General features: G+C 41.5%; 4 protein-coding genes across 4 annotated transcripts; all 4 read left to right on the top strand.

Annotated features, from left to right (window-relative positions):
- The first annotated feature begins 2,208 nt into the window (after positions 1-2,208).
- LOC101556248 (olfactory receptor 148-like) lies at positions 2,209-3,144 on the top strand. The gene has a single exon (XM_004605110.2). It carries the CDS (start codon positions 2,209-2,211, stop codon positions 3,142-3,144), a length of 936 nt encoding a protein of 311 aa, XP_004605167.1.
- Positions 3,145-7,243: 4,099 nt separating this feature from the next.
- LOC101555978 (olfactory receptor 148-like) lies at positions 7,244-8,176 on the top strand. The gene has a single exon (XM_004605109.2). The coding sequence runs from the start codon at positions 7,244-7,246 to the stop codon at positions 8,174-8,176; it is 933 nt and encodes a 310-aa protein (XP_004605166.2).
- Positions 8,177-12,189: 4,013 nt separating this feature from the next.
- LOC101555719 (olfactory receptor 148-like) lies at positions 12,190-14,716 on the top strand. The gene is made up of 2 exons (XM_004605108.2): positions 12,190-12,209; positions 13,780-14,716. The coding sequence occupies exon 2, from the start codon at positions 13,784-13,786 to the stop codon at positions 14,714-14,716; it is 933 nt and encodes a 310-aa protein (XP_004605165.1). The 5' UTR covers positions 12,190-12,209; positions 13,780-13,783.
- A 5,216-nt stretch (positions 14,717-19,932) lies between these two features.
- Positions 19,933-20,868, top strand: LOC101555458 (putative olfactory receptor 10D4). The gene has a single exon (XM_004605107.2). It carries the CDS (start codon positions 19,933-19,935, stop codon positions 20,866-20,868), a length of 936 nt encoding a protein of 311 aa, XP_004605164.2.
- The last annotated feature ends 930 nt before the right edge of the window (positions 20,869-21,798 follow it).

Genomic DNA, 21,798 nt, shown 5'->3' with positions numbered 1-21,798 from the left:
CTCTCATGATATCAAACAGCTTGCAGATATCTGTCCATTTACACTTTGCTTGTTATTTATTAATTCAGCATTACCTCAGGCTAATAAGCACCTTAGAGTTGCTAATAAGATTTTTGTCAGGGGTAAAGGGCTAGCTTGGTGACAGAGCACATGCCTTTTACATGTGAGGCTCTGAGCTCCATGACACACATGCGTGTGTATGTGCCATGCACATATAAGAATACTCACGCACATACACCCACAAAAGTTAGTTGGATAAATCTATGACACATAGAAAAATATACTCCTATTCATTGAGAAAATGCTCTGTATGATACAAAAAGATGGAATGACATCATTTAGATTTCTTTAAAATATCTGAAGAACATTTTCATCTTCTTGAATGGCTCATATTTCTTTTCCAAAAATTGATTATTTTTAAAGCTTGGCTTTGAGAAATGATTTTGTCTTTTCTTCCCCAGGCGATTTTGTCTTTTCTTCTTTTCTCTGATCTCCAGCAGGCTTAAGGTGTTGATCTACATGTCCCTGCAGGTAACTGCACTCCAAATATTTTGGAATAGGACTACAGAAACTGTTCTAATAATGCAGATCACATGGGATTATGCATCAATCCTTCCTGAACACATTACATTTATTATAAATAGCCACTCTGTGAGGAGGATTTTATCTCAATTGATAAACATGCATTTAATAAACTCCACTATCTACAAGCACAATGAAAATATCCCACATTTTTCAGGAACTTGTAGTGGTTCATATCTTTGTTTTCTTTGTTGTTTTTGCTTGTTTTTGCAGGACCTAAAATTGATCAATTGGTGTTCCAGTTCTGTTGATCTATTTCTCTTGCCCCTACAAAACACTATAATATAATATCTAATATAATTTTGTATATGCCAAAACTACAAAGTTGGAAAACAAGAAAGATTATTTGATAAAAAAAATCTTTATATCAAACCAACAGCAGACATCATGATGAATGTTAAGATCTGAGGCCTTTACTGAGCCCAGGAATAAGCCAGGATTCTAGCATTCACCACTGTTACTCAATATTTATTGGAATTATTATCAATATCAATGAGGAAATTGGAAGCTTAAAAATGTCAAAGTAAATAGGAAAATTAAGTCTATTCTCAAATTATAGATGACATTATTATCTGAATTTTTATAGTTTGTAGAATTGATATAATTTTTATAGAATTGATATAAATTCACTAAAAATTCACCATATTAACCATTTATCCACAAATAACCTTGAATTTTGAAAGTTAATATTTAATTAATATTTAATGTTGTTATCTTGTTTACAATGAACCATGACATGAATAAAATGATCAGAATAAGAAATATGTATAGGAGCCGAGACATGGGGCACAAGTGTTCAACAAGGTGGCACAAAATCCTGAGCATACTTTGTGTAGTCATGGAGACAAAGCCACACACACTCACACAGGTGGGGGGGGGCAGGAGGCTCCCCCAAACATCACATCCTGGGCACTAGCACTGGATTACCACCACAGTTGGGGTAGTATCCACAGTGGTGGCCACTGGTCACCTGACTGTTACTTGGGAAAGAACAGAGGGAAGAAAGAGGGAGTGGGGAGGAATGTGAGTATAGCCAAATCAACACAATCCAAATCTTTGGCTCAATGCACTCATGCCAATACAGATCTCATCACATCTGTAGGTGTCCAAGCTTGCCTTTGAAGGGATGCAAAGGGTTGTTGGACCTCACATCCCCATGTGACACATGATGTCACAGAGGCACACCCTAAGCAAATAAGGACTGTCTTTCAGGTTGGTCTACACAGGGCATTGTGTCACACAACTCTTCTTCTACCATTCACTGGGATGTACTGAAGGCTGCCACTACTCTGTGATGTCCTTTTGTGGCATTACTTCTATGAGATGTCCATGTCATTAAGTCAATGGTTTAGTCACATGTTTATACTCTTGCCTCTGGAAGTGTGTTACAGTGCTGTGTTTAATTTACCTCTGGGTTCATATTTATGAAAAATTTGATATCTTGTGATATCAAGACACAGACCTGTTTTATTGGCAGAAATGACATTATGAAGAATTTCAAAGTCCTTATATTTGAGCAAAGACCAGTGTATGAATAATCAATGTGTCCTTGTGTCTTTCAAAGGACAGCCTCCACGTTCACACTCTCACGAGTTTTGTCTTTCTCCAAACCAGCTCTGCCGGAACATGAGGAACCACACGGAGCTGAGTGAGTTCATCCTGCTGGGAATCCCTCAGATCCGGGGAGTGGAGACTGTGCTGTTTGTCATCTTCTTGTTCGTTTACCTCTTCACCCTGGTCGGCAATTTACTCATCCTCATAGCAATTCTTTCCTCCTCTGCCCTTCACACCCCCATGTACTTTTTCTTGGGACTGCTGTCCATTTTTGACATACTGATGCCAACAGTGACCTGTCCCAAGATGCTGCTCTATCTCTCTGGCCAGAGCCAGACCATTTCTTACAAGGGCTGCGCCACACAGCTCTTCTTCTATCACTTACTGGGATGTACTGAAGGCTGCCTCTACTCAGTGATGTCCTATGACCGCTTTGTGGCCATCTGCCACCCCCTCCGGTATAAGCTCATTATGAGACCTGGAGTATGCGTGGGTTTGGTTGTGGGAGCCTGGTCAATGGGTTCTGTTCATGCCTCCATCCTGACCTCCCTCACTTTTACACTGACATACTGTGGCCCAAATCAGGTGAACTACTTCTTCTGCGACATCCCTGTTGTCCTGCCACTGGCCTGTGATGATTCCTCACAAGCCCAGACCGTGGGCTCCGCAGCTATTAGCTTTTTGGCTCTATTGTTTTGGTTCACTGTTTGTGTCTCTTACATATGCATCGGGATTGCCATTTTGAGGATCCGATCCACAGAGGGCAGGAAGAAAGCCTTCTCCACCTGCAGTGCCCACCTCGTTGCTGTGCTTTGTTACCTTGGACCTGTAATCATCATCTACCTGCAGCCCACACCCAACCAGTTGTTAGATGCCATAGTGCAGATCTTAAATAACATCGTCTCTCCCATGCTCAACTCACTAATCTATTCCTTAAGAAATAAGGAAGTCAAAAAGTCCCTGAAAAGAGTGTTTCACAAATTAGTAATTACCCCTCGGGAGCAGTAATTGGTTTTGAAGGAGTTTGTTAATGTACAATCTCTTAACATCCTCCTCATGTTTCTTAACTTCACATCCTGTTCTCTTAAATAAATAATCAAGAAATGCTTTTGCTAAAATGTTCTTTCATCTGGCTAAGATATATATCCATGTGTTTCTAAAACTACATATAAGAACTGATATATAGAACTCTACAATATTTCCTCATTGCATAACTATTGAGTGAAGAATTTGTAGGACACATCAAGCTGTGGGAAGACAGAACCTGGTACTATACTTTTTTCAGACAGAAGTAATACCAATTATTATACAGTCATCACAATACCAATTCCTTGAATCCTAGGCATTTCTGTTTTTTTGGGGGGGGCTTTTGGGTCACACCTGATCATGCTCAGGGGTTACTCCTGGCTCATTCACTCAGGAATTACTCCTGGCAGTGCTGAAGGGACCATATGGGATGCTGGGGATCGAATCTAGGTCAGCTGGATGCAAGGCAAACACCCTACCTCCTGTGCTATCGCTCCTGCCCCCCAGGAATTTCTTAGAGTTGAACATCAAGTACAAGCAAATATATTTTGGGAGACTCTATGGGGCATAAGGTCCATGTTTTACAGCAAGCTGACCCTGTTATAACATGGAAATATATGGTCCCCAAGGGTAACCAGTGTCATCCAAGCTATCTCCATACCACAAGGACTGAGCATCACTGCATCCTAGGCCCTTGCTCTGGACCGCTGCTTGCTTAGCTAAGTATCAGTGGGGGACAGGAGAGCCAAGAGCCCCTTGAGCACCACTTTGAAGCCCCCTCACCAAATACATGTATCCTAAGCCAGAGAAGATTGGGTGAAGCTCTAGGGTGCCAATTTTTGAGAGTGGCAAGGCATACCTTGATAGATGGTCAATAATTTTTGTAGAATATTACAAGATTTCTGTAAAATATTATCTGTAGAATATTATCAACTAGGTTCTGTTATAGATTTCATTTGTAAGTTCTGTTAGGGGTTCAATTTCTGTCTCGAGAACATGAGTTATATAATCTTGGAAAACTAATCCTCTGATTCATGACATCTCTTGTAAAGCATACTGATATCTACTGTATATCACACTTGAAACTTTCACTAAAATAAGACATTACAGAAATCTGTCACAAGTAGCCCTTGTGGTAAGTCGATGTCCCCTTATGGATGGATGAGACTGTCTGTGCAGAAGCTGGAATTGGTGTTAGTGAGAGTTTGCAAAATAGACCAGTATTATGCGAAAGCTTCTGTGATTTCATCATCTTAATTCCTTCTCACACTTATCAGATTCTTATAATCAGTTTTATTAGTTAATTTCAAACTAAATTAACAAAAATAAACAACTAAATCACTGTATTACTGTCATCTTGTTGTTCATCTATTTACTTAAGCGGTGTAAGTAATGTTTCCATTTATCCCAGCCCTGAGATTTTAGCAGCCTCTCCTTACTCATCTTTCCCAACGATTAGAGGCTCTTTCAGGATCAGGGGAATGAGACCTGTTACTGGTACTGTTTTTGGTATATTGAATACGCCATGGGGAACTTGCCAGGCTCTGCCACGAAAACAACTAAATAGACCCAAAAATACAAAAAAACATTAAATCTTCTAAAACTGAGGTACCATTGTAGCACTGGAGCACTGTCATACCGTTGTTCATCGATTTGCTAAAGCTGGTACGAGTAACATCTCCATTTGTCCCTGTTGCTTGCTAGTGTAGCCCAACGGCATCTGCTTGCTCCAAGAACACTAAGTGAGACTTGTTGCTACTGTTTTGGGCATATCAAATATGCTATGGGTAGCTTGCCAGGCTCTGTTGTGCGGACAGGATACTCTTGGTAGTTTGCCGGTCTCTTCGAGATGGGAAAACTAAGATAGATATGAGAAAAAGTAAACAGATTGAATATACCTAATATATAGCATATTTGAAGTGACAAAGGCCTACTCACGCCAATATTCAGAAATAAAATAAATTTCTTAAGAGAAAATAGTATACCAGAGGTTTAAAACCTTCCCGAGCAGATACTCTCAAGTATGCTCCAACATCCCTCACAGCCATGAAAGAGAAGGAAAGAGTTTGAAAATGAAAATGAAAAAGTGACAGCAAATTAGACTCAGGCCCTGAGGACACAGAAGAAAACCTGGGTCTGTGGGATATATCCCTAGAGCAGGAAAACAGTGGTTGAGTGGTCCACAGTGACCAAGATTCCCACTAGCTTTGACTGGGTCCCCTGAGAACTGTATGATACTCTGCCGTGCCTGGGCTCTCTTAACATCCAGCTTTTAATTGCTCCCTATACTCAAAAGTTTGCTTCTTTCTGAATCTTTGGATAAATTATGGATAATGGTTCCAGAGAGACTATGAGATCCTTTAAAATCCTCCAAAGATCAGAGAGGGTTTCACTTCTAACTCTGAGCAAATCAAAAGGAGAGAGGACAACAGATGAACAGCATCCTTTCTCTGAGTCATTCTACTGAATCAGAAGACAGTCGGGATCTGTAGTTCTAAAACCCCAGCCAAAATCCATGGCCCCTGGGAGGCTGGGATGAGACCTCCGTGGCACCACAGAGAATCTGCAGCTTAAAGGATGGGAAATGCTCTGTTGCCCTCCCTGAACCGGCCATGAAACCTGTGGACCATGTGAGTGCTCAGAGCACTGCTCTATTTCTACATTTTTACTTTTTCCTTCACTCCCAGAGACTTGTGTGGGGTAAGAAATGTGGAGGGTGCAGAAAGATAGTACAGCAGTTAGGGCTTTCTTTGCAATGGCTAAGCAGGGTTCAATCTCTGGCACCCCATATGGTCCTCTGAGTCCTTCAATAGTGATCGCTGAGTGCAGAGCCAGGAATAATATCTGAGCTTTGCGTAGTGTGGCCCAAAGCATAAAAACATAAAAGAGGAATAAGTACATGAAATGAAGGGATTCTTTGTAGTCTGTTGCAGTGACTGGAGACCTTTGCTTCATTCACTATATCAAGCAAGTGTGCATAAATCAGTTACCATCTTCTCATAATTATTAATTCAGCATCTATCTCAGGATAAGCAGCACAAACTTATTTACTTTTAACAATTATGCCAAATGACAGGGGTGTGTCCCAGTGATAGAGCATCTGCTTTGCATGTATGAGACCCTGGGTTCCACTATGGCACCATGGCAGCACACACACACACACACACACACACACACACACACACACACACAGAAACAACGGCACAAGGCACAATCTCAAATTTTTGTTAGAAAGTCAAATGGTATGAAGTTGCTATAATGCAAGAATAATAAATCTGAGACATCTGCAATTGAACTCTGCAAGAGTTAGATCTAAAAGGATAGATCTTACAGTAAGTTTGCTTATTAAAATGAAAGTAAATTTTTATTTTAAGGCATAAAAATGTTGCAGAACTGAAATGCCATCATTGTAGTGATTCAAAATGCATCAGTGTAAAAATGATGAAATAACCCATGCCTCTATTGGCATATATGATATAAATGCCTGCCTTCAATAAAACAACAATAAGTCAACCTGTAAACAATTAAATTCTGGATATATCAAACTATACTACTTCTTTTTTTTCTCAAATGAACAAGAACATCAAGAATGTGCTAACAGCTAGAAATAATGAGGAAACCACTCAGGAAACCCAAATCCTAATCCAGATCCTCATTACACTCTCTCCAAGAGGTATGGGTGTGCAAACTTTGCTGTGTGGACCACACTGGGCGTGCTGTGTCTGTGGATAAGGTCTTGAGGAACCAGGCTGGCCTGACTTCCAGGCATTATGAGTGTGAATGACCATTAAACTGCTCATCTGTGCACAGCTGAGCTCTTTATTCTCTGAACTCATGAGCAGGTTACAGTACTATAGTTCCTTTAGTTTTTCATCCTTTTTCACCAAAGTATGGGAGATCTTGAACAATGAAGGCCTAGATTTTCATTGTTAGCCCTCGGAAGACTTTCTACTTGTCTGAACAAAAAAAAAGCAGTGATCTGAGTGATCAATGTGTCATATTGATTGTGTCTGTCTCAAACCAGCTGACACATTCACGCTTTCATGAGTTTTGTCTCTCCCCAGACCAGCCCTGCAGGAACATGAGGAACCACACGGAGCTGAGTGAGTTCATCCTGCTGGGAATCCCTCAGACCCAGGGAGTGGAGACTGTGCTCTTTGTCGTCTTCTTGTGCATTTACCTCTTCACCCTTGTCGGCAATTTACTCATCCTGACAGCAATCCTTTCCTCCTCTGCCCTTCACACCCCCATGTATTTCTTCTTGGGACTGCTGTCTGGATTTGATATATTCTTCCCTTCAGTGACCTGTCCCAAGATGCTGCTCTATCTCTCTGGCCAGAGCCGGGCCATTTCTTACAAGGGCTGTGCAACACAACTCTTCTTCTACCATTTCCTGGGATGTACTGAAGGCTGCCTCTACTCAGTGATGGCCTATGACCGCTTTGTGGCCATCTGCCACCCACTCCGGTATAGGCTCATCATGAGACGTGGAGTCTGTGTGGGTTTGGTCCTGGGAGCCTGGTCAGTGGGCTCTGTTCATGCCTCGGTCCTGACCTCCTTCACTTTTAGACTGACCTACTGTGGTCTGAATCAGGTGGACTACTTCTTCTGTGACATCCCTGCTGTCTTGCCCCTGGCTTGTGATGACACTTCACAGGCTCAGACAGCGGGTTCCACTGCTGTTGGCTTTCTGGCTTTAATGCTTTGGTTCATTGTCTGTGTCTCCTATACACACATTGGGATTGCTATTTTGAAGATCCGATCCACAGAGGGCAGGAAGAAAGCCTTTTCCACCTGCAGTGCCCACCTTACTGCCATCCTCTGTGCCTTTGGACCTGTAATCATCATTTACCTGCAGCCCACACCCAACCCCTTGCTTGGTGCCATAGTGCAGATCTTAAATAACATTGTCTCACCAATGCTCAACTCGCTAATCTATTCTCTAAGAAACAAGGAAGTGAAAAAGTCCCTGAAAAAAGTGTTTCACAAAATAGTACTCACACCTCATCAATAAATTATGGACTTTTTCACAGATTTTAGATATTTAATGTTTCTTAATATCACCCTCCTATATCCACATATTAATTAAAAAGTAGATATAGAAAATGTTTTTAAAGCATTATATTTTCTCAAGCAGCATAACTTTCTGTTTATTTTATCTCTAATTCCATAATTAACTCAGTAACATCATATTACTTTCTATTATTCGGCCTGAATTAATGTGCAGAGAGAGTGTTTGGAAAACGTTTTACCAAACAGCCAACCAGCCTATTTATTTTGCTTAATGACTGAGCATCTGTGGCATTCCACGAAGCCCCTCTCCATATTCTTTCCCTGTGTTAACACACTTCCTTGCACTTTTCATGCTCCACCTGCTGTGTAACAGTTGTCCTTCCCTGTACAAACATTTTGGTTCCTTAATGTTGCTAAGGCGAGCATTAACTAAGGTTATGCAATACTATGTTTGATAAGTTCCATGATGAACAGTTCCACTTATCTTATTCTTCATGCAATCCCAGAGTCTGCAGTTTGTAAAAGTAAATTTAAGGAATAGAGGCTTCTAATAATGGACCAAATATTATATACTCAGTAACAAACCAGTCCTAGATTTCATATCCCATCAACTTCAAAGTCCCTACTCTTAATCCCTCTGCTACACCACACCCATAAAGTCATGGAGTAAACACTGACTGCTTGGCTTTTTACTTTTTTTCATTATGGTCCTCAGAGATAATGGTAGATAGAGAATATACGATAAAGAGCTGCTAAAATATGCACTAGCATAGTAGCTTTGAAACTCCACATTACTGTGATGCTGTATATTCAGTAGTACTGCCTATTGCTTCTCTTTGAAGATGATGGTCTTGAGAGAGCAAAGAAGTGTGGTGCCCTATATAACAACAACCCCAGTTATGTGGAAAACACCCAATTTGGTCAGTCAAGCTCCCTGAACCCAATGTCATGAGTTCTCCCTAGTATACCATACTACCTATAACTCCAACTTTTCCTTAGTATGTAAGTATCAGGAGTCCTTGTACGTGATTCATGTCTTAGATGTGCTCTAGCACCAGAGGGTCCCCAAAGTCTACCTAGTGTAGCCCTTGTGCCAAGGTGGCTTCCCTGTGCCAGTGCTAATGGTTCATGAATGTCATCACCATAACAAAAATAACAAAAACAAAGACCTGAGCACGTCTCCCTGTCTAATGTAAAAATGATGATAGATAATCATGTGGTTTAATTACAATGCTCATCAGAGTCCTAGAAAGTTACATTTTCTATTGTTCCCTTCAAACATTCTGGAATCGATCATGAATTCTGTATGTTCCCAGTATCTAAGAGAAAAAGAATGGGTACAATTTATCTGGGAATCAAACATACCAGTCTTTATATTTTGTGTTTTGTAGTTTTTGTGTTCCATATTTCCTCCCCAATATTCCCATCCTATTCAAAGCATTCATTCATTAGTTCATTAAAGGTAGGGCCACAGAGATGGCTCAACAGGACGAACACAGGTCTTGACTGCAGGAGGCCCAGGTCCAATCCCAGGCCCTAACTGGTTCCCCACGCACCTCTGGAAGAATCTGTTGAATACAAAGCCATGAGTAGCCCTTGAGCGCTGCAGGATGTGGCCCAAAACAAACCAGGAAAAAGGGCAGGGAGGGGGAATAAAAGGCATGAGAAAAGAAATGACAAAGTGGATCTCATTTAAGCACGGACATTAGCCTGAATTTTAAAATGAGAGTTTATGGCCTCAGCTAAGCATGTTTGCAGAATCTGAAATCCCAGTGATTTTGAATCCAACTAGCAGGGAATACCTATTCAAGAGGAGACATGAAGGATCCAAAAAATTCTACTACGGGTTTTTTGTCTTCCTCTCACTAGATGCTGAAGGGAAAAGCCAGGGGCTATGGCATCTGGGAAAGATGCATTACACTTATACTCACAAGTCAATCGATTTCTTTTCTACAAACCGAGATATCTTGTAGAAGTAGAAGTTGCACTTCCCTTCCTTACTTTTTGCATCCAGAGGACATAACCCAGGAGCATGAAACATATCCTATACAATTTCACTGAATGAATAAATGAATACTAGTCTGCCATTCATATTATTATGTAATTGAATATTTACATTTAAAAAGAGGAGTGAGATAATTTGGGTACATAACAGCATGCACTGATTTATTTATCTATCCATATTTAAATAAAAATGAAGAATTATATGGGGCCAGAGCAATGGTACAGTAGGTTGGGCATTTGCCTTGTACATGGCTGACCCAGGCTTAATCCCTGGCATACCAAAAGGCCCCCTGAGCACCCTCTGGCGTAATTCTTGAGTGCAGAGCCAGGAGTAACGCCAGAGCACCACCAGGTGTGGCCCAAAAACAACCCAGAAAGAAGAAGAAAAACAAGAAATATAAAAGTCAAAATCTGCATTAAATCTCAAGATTTGTTTCACAACTCTTACTACATCTGATAGCAATTCCATTTCTGAATATATATCTAAATTGATGCTCAGAATATAACTATGTTCACATGTTCAAAACTGCACTATTCACAACAATTATAAGGGAAAATCAGTCCATAAAGGGTGAATAAATACACAATCAGTGTAGAATAGATACAAAGAATATCATTCGACATTCTTAGAAGGATGAAAATTCTGACACATCTCCAACGTGGATGAACCCTAAGGAGATCTGCTAAATTAAAGTAGCTAGTCATAAACAATAAAATCTGATTCTGCTTGTATGACTTTCCTTAAAGTGATCATGTTATAAACAAAGAAAGTAGACTGGTTTGTCACCAAAGACAGCAGGAGAAGAACTGGGCATTTCAAGAGAAAGAATTTCAGTTGCAAGATGGAAAATCTCTGGAGAGAGTGTGACAGATATGAACGTGTGACACAATAGGCAATGGGGTGAGTGAGGAATAGGGCGGACCTGCCTCTCTCAGGGCTAGTAAAGAGCATAACCTGCATGTTTGATAAGCTAGGTTTTGGTCAAAGTTATAAACAAGAAACCCGATTCCGATTAAGATCAACTTGGTTTTGTCATAGGATTTTGCCTGTGAACTTTAGATTTCAGTCTTGGCTCAATTTCCAACTCTACTATAAACTAGTTGTGTGCATTTGGGGAAACAATTTAACTTTCATGAGTCCATCTCATCATTTGTAAAGTGTTTCTATTTGTGTTATAAGAAGTAAAGTCATATTTTTTAAGACATCACCAGTAGACTCTCTCTCACCATGAATTATAATTTCCCCTTTATTGGGCTGATCAGGATGAATCCTGAGAAACTGGTAACTGTTATTTATATTCTATATAGAACAGGCTATTACAAAAAGGTTTCTGTTATTGTTCTAAAACAAGAAATATTAGTTATTTTTCCTCTGTTCTTGTAATTCCTAACAATTGTAACAAAAAAATTCTACCAAGCAAAAGGCCAAAACAAGCATTTAACTTGTTTCAAAACTTAGAAGGGAACAAGAGAAAAAGAAATAATAAAGAACAAGAAACTACATTTTGTCTGTTAAAGAAATAATAAAAATCATATGCAGTATCAGAGAACTTGGAAGTATGATCTCATTTAAACCACAATCACCCTGTGAAATATGAATGAAACATCATTCGACAAAATATCATATTAAAGTTCAGAGAGGACCAGGGTACTGTGCAAAGACATTCTGGCTAAGTAGAAAGAAATGTTTTTCATATCTACATCCTTGTGGTTCCAAGATGGGAACTTTGCCTGTTATATTACAGTTTCTTCCACACTATAAGAACGGTAAGAGGAAGAGCTAGACACGGGGGAAAAATGACAAAATAAACTGCTCAGATGCCTCTGATTCATGAAGAACAAAAGAGGTCTGTGTGGTGTCTACTCCCAAGAGAAAAGCAGGGAGGCAGGGGAAATCTAGAGTTATATCTAACTCCTTTAATTCCCAATTCTTTTGAATATTCTCTTAGTTAGTGTCTTATTTCCCCACTCCTAAACCCTCAAGATATAGTCTTTAATTGCTCTCTATTCTCTGGGGCCTCCTGCTCCTTGTCTTCTGGGATGTAACACGGCGAGGGCTCCCGGGACAGTGAGATCACTCTAGTGAAGGCTGGAGATGCTTTAATTGTGCTAAATATGAGGACATGGTCCTCTGTGCAGGTGGACAGCTGATGCATCACAGTGTCCCCTCTCTGTGCTGACTCCGACTGAGAAAGACCCAAATGAAGATATTCAGGGTCCTCTGTTCAAAAATCCAGGTCTGATTATGGCACCTAGAGATGAGAGAGGTTGGGAATGGAGAATCCCGGAGCTCAGTAGAAGACAAAGATCAGAGAAGGGAGAAACATCTGCTTGTCTTCTTTGAGTCAGTTGCAACCCTTTGATCATGTAAGTGCTCAGAGTATCAGCCCACCTTTCTCCCATCTTACTTTTTCACCCTCACTGTATAGTCTTGGAACCCAATACTGTTGAAGAAATCTCAGTGAAGTGTATCATTCTTGTTTGAGGCAAAGACTAATAGTTTTTTACCCCCTTCACAGCAAAGCAACAAGAGCAAGGAATGCACCCATCAGTATACCTGTCTGTGATCAAATTCAGCAATGATCATACTATAAGTAGCACACAGATATATACAGTTATAAACTTAGATAGATGTTTTATTTTCTGACCTAAAAACATGTTTCTGTAGAATGCAGTATATGATCTTTATGATAAAAAGATATGTAAAGCCATTCTCCTGCTTTCTTCCAAATTCTTGGAAGAATACACATAGTTCTTCCTTAATGATCTATTTCCCTGCTCCCCCGTGCAATGTTTCTCAAAGTTTGGGCTATAGTCCCATTCAGTCCTGTCTCTATTCTGTCTCCTCCAGTATCTCCATCAAGCTGAAACCAATGATAATCATTTCCATACAGGTAACTACTTCACAAGTTCTTTAACATAAGACTCATTATTTCCAAGTGTCTAGCTATTCCCTAGACCAAAAGAATTCCAAATACATTATAGAGAATGCTATTATGTAGCAACATCTTTCAGTACAGCAGCATGTTCTCTTGATAGTAATTCTTATACATGTCAACTCAGTCAAACAAAAATGAACAGTTTGTGAATATAGATAATGTGCCTAGCACAATGAGAGAAAAAAACATTTCACAATGAGAAAAGCACTATGAGAACATCTCACGTAAATCCTAATTTCACTACAATGAGTCTTAATCTAGAGTTCTCTTCAGAGGTGTGGGGGCTCCAACTGACCTCTGATCATTAGGGACTATAAATGTGCTCTGAGAGGAACTGATGATGGGTCGATTTCAGGTCATTGTTGTCTAACAGGCTGTGGACATTAAATGACACTCATCTGCAAGGTATTGATATCCATGTGATAATACTTGTATCTAGATTAATGAAAGAATAGGAAATATTGTGATATGAACATATAATTTACTGGCCCCTGAGTGACTTTGGAACACCTCCTATTCAACATTATGACATAATTATGTTTAAACAAAGATAAGTGGTATGAATATATGGTTGGACAATGTGTCATATTGTGTCTGTCTCAAACCAGCTGACACATTCACACATTCACGAGTTTTGTCTCTCCCCAGACCAGCCCTGCAGGAACATGAGGAACCACACGGAGCTGAGTGAGTTCATCCTGCTGGGAATCCCTCAGACCCAGGGAGTGGAGACTGTGCTCTTTGTCCTCTTCTTGTTCATTTACATCTTCACCCTGGTCGGCAATTTACTCATCCTCATAGCAATCCTTTCCTCCTCTGCCCTTCACACCCCCATGTACTTCTTCTTGGGAATTCTATCTATTTTCGATATTTTGTTCCCATCAGTGACCTGTCCCAAGATGCTGCTCTATCTCTCTGGTCAGAGCAGGGTCATTTCTTACAAGGGCTGTGCCACACAGCTCTTCTTCTACCACTTCCTTGGAGCCACTGAAGGCTGCCTCTACTCAGTGATGTCCTATGACCGTTTTGTGGCCATCTGCCACCCCCTGAGGTATACACTCATCATGAGACGTGGAGTCTGTGTGGGTTTGGTCATGGGAGCCTGGTCAGTAGGCTGTCTTCAAGCTACTATCCTGACCTCTTTCACTTTAAAGTTAACTTACTGTAACCTAAATTGTGTGGACTACTACTTCTGTGACATCCCTGCTATGTTGCCTCTGGCTTGTGATGACGCTTCACAGGCCCAGACTGTGGGTTCCACTGCTGTTGGCTTTCTGGCTTTAATGCTTTGGTTCACTGTCTGTGTCTCCTACACACGCATTGGGATTGCTATTTTGAAGATCCGATCCACAGAGGGCAGAAAGAAAGCCTTCTCCACCTGCAGTGCCCACCTCACTGCCATCCTTTGTGCCTTTGGACCAATAATCATCATCTATCTGCAGTCCACACCCAATCCCTTGCTTGGTGCCATAGTGCAGATCTTAAATAACATCGTCTCTCCCATGCTCAACTCATTAATCTATTCCTTAAGGAACAAAGAAGTGAAAAGATCCTTAAAGAAAGTGTTCCACAATGCTGTGTTTACTGTTCTGGAATAATTTCTATCTTTTAAATGCATTTTGAACTTTATTGCCTCAACATTATCTCTTTGGAGGGAGGAGGGTCACACCTTGTTGTGATCACTGCTTAATCTGGTTCTGTATGTGTAGGAGTCGCTCCTGGCAGTTCTTGGGGGACCATATATGGTGCCAGGGATTGAACTGGGGTTTGGGGTTTGCTACATGCATTATAAGAACCTTACCTGTACTTTCTGGTCCAACATCTTCCTCTTCATTTCTTTTCTTAAACAATCCTATTTTTAAAAACGTGTTTTCCCCAAGCACTGTATTTTGTCTGTCTAGTAATATTTTCTATGGCAGTTTCTCTATGATTCCTGAGCTCCATTAATTACAGATTCTGAATAACCCTTAAGTGCCTTAATCCTGGAGAAGGAATCTGGGACCTAGCAGCAGCTGAGGAAACTCATAGCCCCATAGTACACAGCCATACTACTGGACCCTCACTGTGAGGTTCTGTGCCAACCAAAGGAAAACCCCCGATAACCCATCCCAGGCCAAAGACACTTCACTTCACCATTCTTGCCCCACTTACAATGCAACAGCTTCCCCCCACCCCCCGCAGCATTTCAGTTCTTCCAGGTTGCTAAGAGTGTTAACTGGCAATGATAGAAGAGTATCTGATTTGGTGATTTGGCAAGTACAGTGATAAAGAGTTATCATATTAAAGGTATCATCTCCTTTAATATTCATAGCATCCCCATAAGGAAGAGTCCCTATGAAATGGTCAATGATTTGACCATTAGAAGTTAAGAGACTTCTAATTATGAGCCAAGTGATGCCTATGGGTTGACAAAAGAGAATCGCCAAAGCACTACCTCCACAGCCCCATTCTTCATCCCTCTTGTACGGGACTACCCTAAAGGACCCCCTTTGCCCTGCCAGGACTGAGCCCTGAGCACAGAGTCATGAGTAAGCCTTAAACATGGTCACGTGGGACTCCCCTCAAATAAAAGGATGAGTCAATTCTTCTTTCACAGGTTCAGTTTGAAGGTTAAGAATGAATGTTTCACAGTCAGCATTAGTGGAGATTGGGTTTTTAAAAAGGAACATGCTTTTAAACGTGGTGGCATTGTTATCTGGTTCAGCTTCCAGGCAAACTGTCTGGAGACTTCTCAGAAAAGTGAGAACAAGGCTTCCATACAACCCAAGAATCCCACTGCTTGGAATCTATCCCAAGAACACAAAATTCAGCAAGGCACATGCACACCTATGTTCACTGCAGCAATGAGGATAATAACTGGAATATGGAAACAATGCAAACGTTCAATGACAAATGGTTCAATGACAAATGGTTAAAGAAACCATGGTCCGGAGACACATTGGAGGAGAGGGATGCAGGTACAAGAAAAGATGAAATCTTGCAGTTTGCTGCAAACTCGAAAGGAACTGGACATTACGCTAAGTGAGCTAAGTCAGAGGGAGAAGGACAAATTCCTGATGATTTAACTCCTCTGTGCCTTCAAGAGACAAAAGAAGGAAATAGTGTTGACTGAAACTCTCGGCTTTTCATCATAGAACTGAGATCACCAGACCATTGAGGGAGAGGAGGGGTGGGGCAGAAGGGATGAGAAGGGACACAAGGAGAGTGGTGGATGGTCTACTTTGGTGGGAAAGGGCAGGAAGTTTTTACACCAAAAAATAAAAGACCAGTAAGACAATGATAGTTTAAAATGATCACTTTTGATAAGAACTGAGTGCTGAAAGTGGGTAAAGGGACATATCTTATAACCTTTCAGTACCTATATTGCAAACTATATTGCCCAAAAGGGGGAGAGAGAGAGAGAGAGAGAGAGAGAGAGAGAGAAGTGTCTGCCACAGAGGCAGGCTGAAGTGGCAGCAGGGTAGGGGGCAGTTGGGGAGGGTAGTAGGAGGGAAACTGGGAACATTAGTGGTAGGAAATGTGCACTGGTGAAGGGATGGGTATTGGAACATTGTATGACTGAAACCCAATCATGAACAACCTTGTAACCTTGTATCTCATGGTGATTCAATTAAAACAACAAAACCATAGAAGTTAACAAAAATGTAATCATGCTACATAACTATCATACTTTTTTAAAGAATTAAAAATTGTTAATATGTAGATAAAATAACTTGAAATTATATTTTTGTAGCTTATGATAATCTTGGGATATCTTTATACTTTCTGGGGTTTTATAAACAATAATAAGAAAACTTATTTTATATGGTCTATTTTATTGTGATTAGATCACTATTCATCCTATAATATATATCATTGCTCAAAACCATGATTGGGCCTTTGGGGAATGTAGAATATCCCAAGATATTTGTTAGACACATGCCATATTGCTTTTAAATCATTCCTGTTGGATATGCACTCTATGATACATACTTTTCCTAAATACATTTTTATGAGACCAATCTAAATTTAATGTTATTTTCTTCCTAGTTTTTTTTTGTTGGGGATACATGTGGCAATGTTCAGGGCTTACTCCTGGATCTAGACTCAGGAATCACTAGAGGAGGTGCTTGAAGGACATTTGGAATGCCAGAGATCAAACCCAGGTTGGCCATGTGCAAGGCAATCTACCTGCTGTACTATCTCTTTGGCTCCATATTCTTTTTTACTTGTACAGAATCTTTTTTTTTTCAAGTTGGTCACACCTCAAAATATCAAAAGTAGTCAAGGATAAACCTACTATCAGAAAAACACAAATTAAAATGACAAGGAGATATCACCTCACATCCATTAAAGTGGTCTACCTCCCAAAGGCTAAAACAACTATTGGCAGGGTATAGAGAAGCAAGAATCCTCATTGGCTGTTGAAGTGAATGTACACTGGCCCACTGTCTATGAAAACCAGTGATATATATATATAATATCATTTGAGCAATAATATATATACATATATGGAGAACACTCTACACAATAAAAATGACTGGGGAACATGGAGATAGTATAACACTGCCTTGCATGAAGTCACTGGGGCTTGATCTTCTGCATGCTTTATTGTTCCTGAGCACCCCAGGAGTGATCCCTGAATGCAAGGAGGACTTGGCTGAGGACTTCCAGGTATGACCCAAAAACAAAACCAAAAAAAGCACCCAAAAGAGAAACAAATAAAATAATAATAAAAACTATCTACTCTATGATGTAGCAATGACCCTCCTAGGTGTTTATCCAGAAACACTGATCCATAAGGAATGCACATACTCATGCTCAATGCCCCACGATGAACAGGCCATGTCACCAAAAGATGAGCAGATAAAAATCAGACCAGGAAACACCCTTTTCCTCCGAGTTTTGAGCAGAGACAAGCCTAACATCACTTTAATTTCCCCATCTCTCCTAACAAGTAACATACTCAGTATCTTGTATGCGAAGTGGGAAAAAATGGACTCACATATTGGATATATAATTAGGTAAGAGATTGGGTCAATGAAAAATATGGCGATCTACAACACCCCCCCCAACCATTCCCCTGAATCTTTTGGTAAAAAGTATTTCTTAAGTTAAAATCAATAAATAATACTTATTGATCATACAAGGCATTTAACTCAGAAGTGGTTCTCGACATGATAGCTTACAATTCTTTGGGGCCTTTCACAGGCCCATTCCCCCTCTCTCTCTCTCTGGACATGTGACCTGGTCACGGAAATCAGATTTGAATCTGGAACTGAGACACACAGAAGCAAAGAGCAGCTGAGGCTGAACCAGCCGATGGCCGTGGCTGACTCAGCCAGTCCTGAATTGCCTCATTCTCACTCTTTATGTCCATTTTTTTTCAATTCTCTTAACTATTCCAGTGACTGTTATTGACAATTAGTCAGCCCTGTAAGTCCAGAACAATTTATTTGTAAAATTACACACATATGAAAAAATAGCAAACATCAAAACATACAAACACATGTGGTCTATGGGCCAAGTGCTAAAAACCATTCCACTGGGGTATATTTTACAAAGCAAATCACGAGACCATCTATAATCAGGTTCTATTCTTCTCTCCCTTTCTTCCTCTCCCTCTCCCCTCTCGCTCCCCCCTTGCTCCTTTGGAAGGTCCAATTATTCCAGTAGTTAATTAATCCCTTGCCTGTTCTTAACCTGCAATACCCAAAGGAAGTTTATTTCAAATCTCATGTGTTTGGAAACTGCAGTTCCTGGTGGCAGAGCAGAGATCGCCTTAAGGGAGTCAAAATGTATTTCTACTTGAAAGCAAGTGAGGAAGAGAATTCAGAGTCTCATCTGAAGGCTTTCAGGCAGATGGGGACGTAGGTAGAGTGCAGCGGGGTGTCCCTTCCCTGCATGGGAGAAGGAGCCCTCAATAGCATCAGTGACGTCCCCTGCCCAACTCATGTTTGGGACATGTAAGTGCCCAAAGTTCACCCTTGCTTAATTTGTCTCTACATACACGCACACATACACACACACACACACACACACACACACACACACACACACACACACACACAGGCTAAGAGACAGGACCCTGAGCAACAGAATTCACAGTTTGATCTGTAATTTCAAGATCTCACTGTTGGAAAAGTGAAAACAGGTCAGCACAAAAATGTCAGGGTTTGGACGTTAGGAAGGAGTTTCTCTCGCTGCCTCCCACTGCCGTCAAACCAGGTTGCTGTTCCAGGTAGCTGTTTAACCCAGATCTGTTAGTCACACGGAGACTTTGCGGAATGAAAGGTAAATCCGCAGTCCCAAATCCGCAGCCCGAAGGCCTGTTGGTGCCTCTTTCTGTGCAGGAAGAGCTACCTCCGGCTCTCTCCTTTCAGCCTCATGGCTGCCCTGGGAAAGCAGTGGGGAATGATGCTGTATCGTTGGTTTGCAAGGCTTCTGGGATCACAAATGGTTTGGGGGAGTTGATGCAGCCTGTCTTAGATAAATAGGAGAAACTTACATGGGAATGTGTCTGTCACAAAGGCCTGGACTCTATTGCTTTAGAATAACCACCAGGTAGGTTTTTTGGAACTGGTGGGACTTAATGGTGTCTTTGAAGAAAGTGAGCAAGAGAGACCTGCGGGGGCAGGATGCATGGAGAGGCTACTGCAGAGGGAGAGAAGCAGGTGACCCTCACAGCTGTCAGGGAACACTCACCCACAGACACCCAGAGAACTGAACTGTTCCATCCCTTGCCTTGGCATTTCACTGCCTTGGCCAGTGGGTGCAGATTCGGTTGAACCCGAGCTCTCTTTCCACAGGCTCTCTTTCCACTTCTCCCGTGAGCATGAGGAACCGCACGGTGGTGAGAGAGTTCGTCCTGCTGGGAATTCCTGAGACGGAGGGACTCGAGACTGTCCTGTTGCTCCTGTTCTTGTCCTTGTACCTGTGCACTCTCTTGGGGAACGCGCTCATCCTCACAGCCATCCTCTCCTCCTCTCGGCTCCACACGCCCATGTACTTCTTCCTGGGAAACCTCTCTGTGTTTGACCTGGGATTCTCCTCCACAACGGCACCCAAGATGCTGGTCTACCTTTCTGGGCAGAGCCGGAGGATCTCTTTCGAGGGCTGCATCTCCCAGCTCTTCTTCTACCATTTCCTGGGCTGCACCGAGTGCTTCCTGTACACCGTGATGGCCTACGACCGCTTCGTGGCCATCTGTCACCCGCTGCGTTACACGGTCATCATGAGCCACCGGGTCTGCTCAGTCTTGGCCACAGGGACCTGGATGGGCGGCTGCATCCATGCCATTATCCTAACCTCCCTCACCTTCCAGTTAGCCTACTGCGGCTCCAATGAAGTGGGCTACTACTTCTGCGACATCCCTGCCGTCTTATCTCTCGCCTGCGGAGACACGTCTTTGGCGCAGAGGGTAAGCTTTACAAACGTGGGGATCCTCTCTCTCATCTGCTTTGGGCTCATCCTCGTGTCCTACACCCGCATCGGGATCGCCATCTCCAAAATGCGCTCCGCGGAGGGCCGCCAACGCGCCCTCTCTACCTGCAGCGCCCACATCACTGCCATTCTCTGCGCCTACGGGCCCGTGATCATCATCTATCTGCAGCCACACCCCAGTGCTCTGCTGGGCGCCATTGTCCAGATACTGAATAATCTTGTCACCCCAATGTTGAACCCGCTGATCTATAGCCTAAGGAACAAAGATGTCAAATCAGCCTTAAGGAATCTATTTCCTAAGAAAAGCTTTGCCCAGGAGAATAAATGAGAACACCAAAAGTTCTTGCTGGATTCCGTTTCTTAGGAATCGCTTCCAAAGCCTGATGAAACTAAACGGACTTTGAGTCAATATGCCGGTGAAACTTTCTAAGTTTTAAAATGTCTCTTGCATATTTCCCTACATCATGATGAATTATTTCACTACATAGATGTAGAATTCTTATGTTGCCAAAATTCTCTCCCCACACCACCACCATCCCCAAACAGTAATTGGTCCCTTAAATTTTTTAAAGAGTTATGAGAACACACTTTCTCACAATCTCAGTTAAAGTTACATTCATATAAATCAGCAGAAAGAACAGAAAGAAAAATTTTCAAGTCCAGGTTAATACCATCTTCCTTTGGTATTCAAATATTTATCTTGCAGACCCCAGAAGGCTATGAACTTGAATCAGTTTTTCATTCACCCCTAAAAGAATCCACTTTAGCTTTGTAAAAGGTAGTTCTAAAGTATGGGGGGGGGGCTGAAGAAATAGTACAACAAGTAAGGTAGGTGCTCACCTTGCATGTGGTTGATCCGGGTTAGAGTTGCAGCACTCCATATAGTCCCCCCAATCTCTGCCAGGAATGACCCTCAGCCACGACTGAGCCCTGAGACAGCTGGGTAGTCCCCCCCAAAAAATTGTTTATTACATTAAAAAATCAGAACATTGATCTATCTTTGTTCATTACACATTAGAATTTCAATTTAAATTGACGATGCAGTCATATTTTTCTGTCTGTAGAAAAGAATATATTTCTTCATTTCTTCTAATGAAATATATATATGTATATATGTATATATCACTGTATCACTGTCATCCTGTTGTTCATCGATTTGCTTAAGCGGGCACCAGTAACGTCTCCATTTGTCCCTGCCGTGGGCTAGTGTAGCCCGATGGTGTACTAGGGGCTCTTTCAGGGTCAGGGGAATGAGGAC

The sequence above is a fragment of the Sorex araneus genome, chromosome 3, assembly GCF_027595985.1.
Source record: "Sorex araneus isolate mSorAra2 chromosome 3, mSorAra2.pri, whole genome shotgun sequence".
Lineage (NCBI taxonomy): Eukaryota > Metazoa > Chordata > Mammalia > Eulipotyphla > Soricidae > Sorex > Sorex araneus.
Note: the sequence above shows the minus strand (reverse complement) of the source record. Positions and strands in the feature narration are given on the sequence as shown.

Bases quoted from the DNA above. Each gene is read 5' to 3' on its own strand.
- LOC101555458 (XM_004605107.2), top strand. From the start codon at position 19,933: ATGAGGAACCGCACGGTGGTGAGAGAGTTCGTCCTGCTGGGAATTCCT.
- LOC101555978 (XM_004605109.2), top strand. From the start codon at position 7,244: ATGAGGAACCACACGGAGCTGAGTGAGTTCATCCTGCTGGGAATCCCT.
- LOC101555719 (XM_004605108.2), top strand. From the start codon at position 13,784: ATGAGGAACCACACGGAGCTGAGTGAGTTCATCCTGCTGGGAATCCCT.
- LOC101556248 (XM_004605110.2), top strand. From the start codon at position 2,209: ATGAGGAACCACACGGAGCTGAGTGAGTTCATCCTGCTGGGAATCCCT.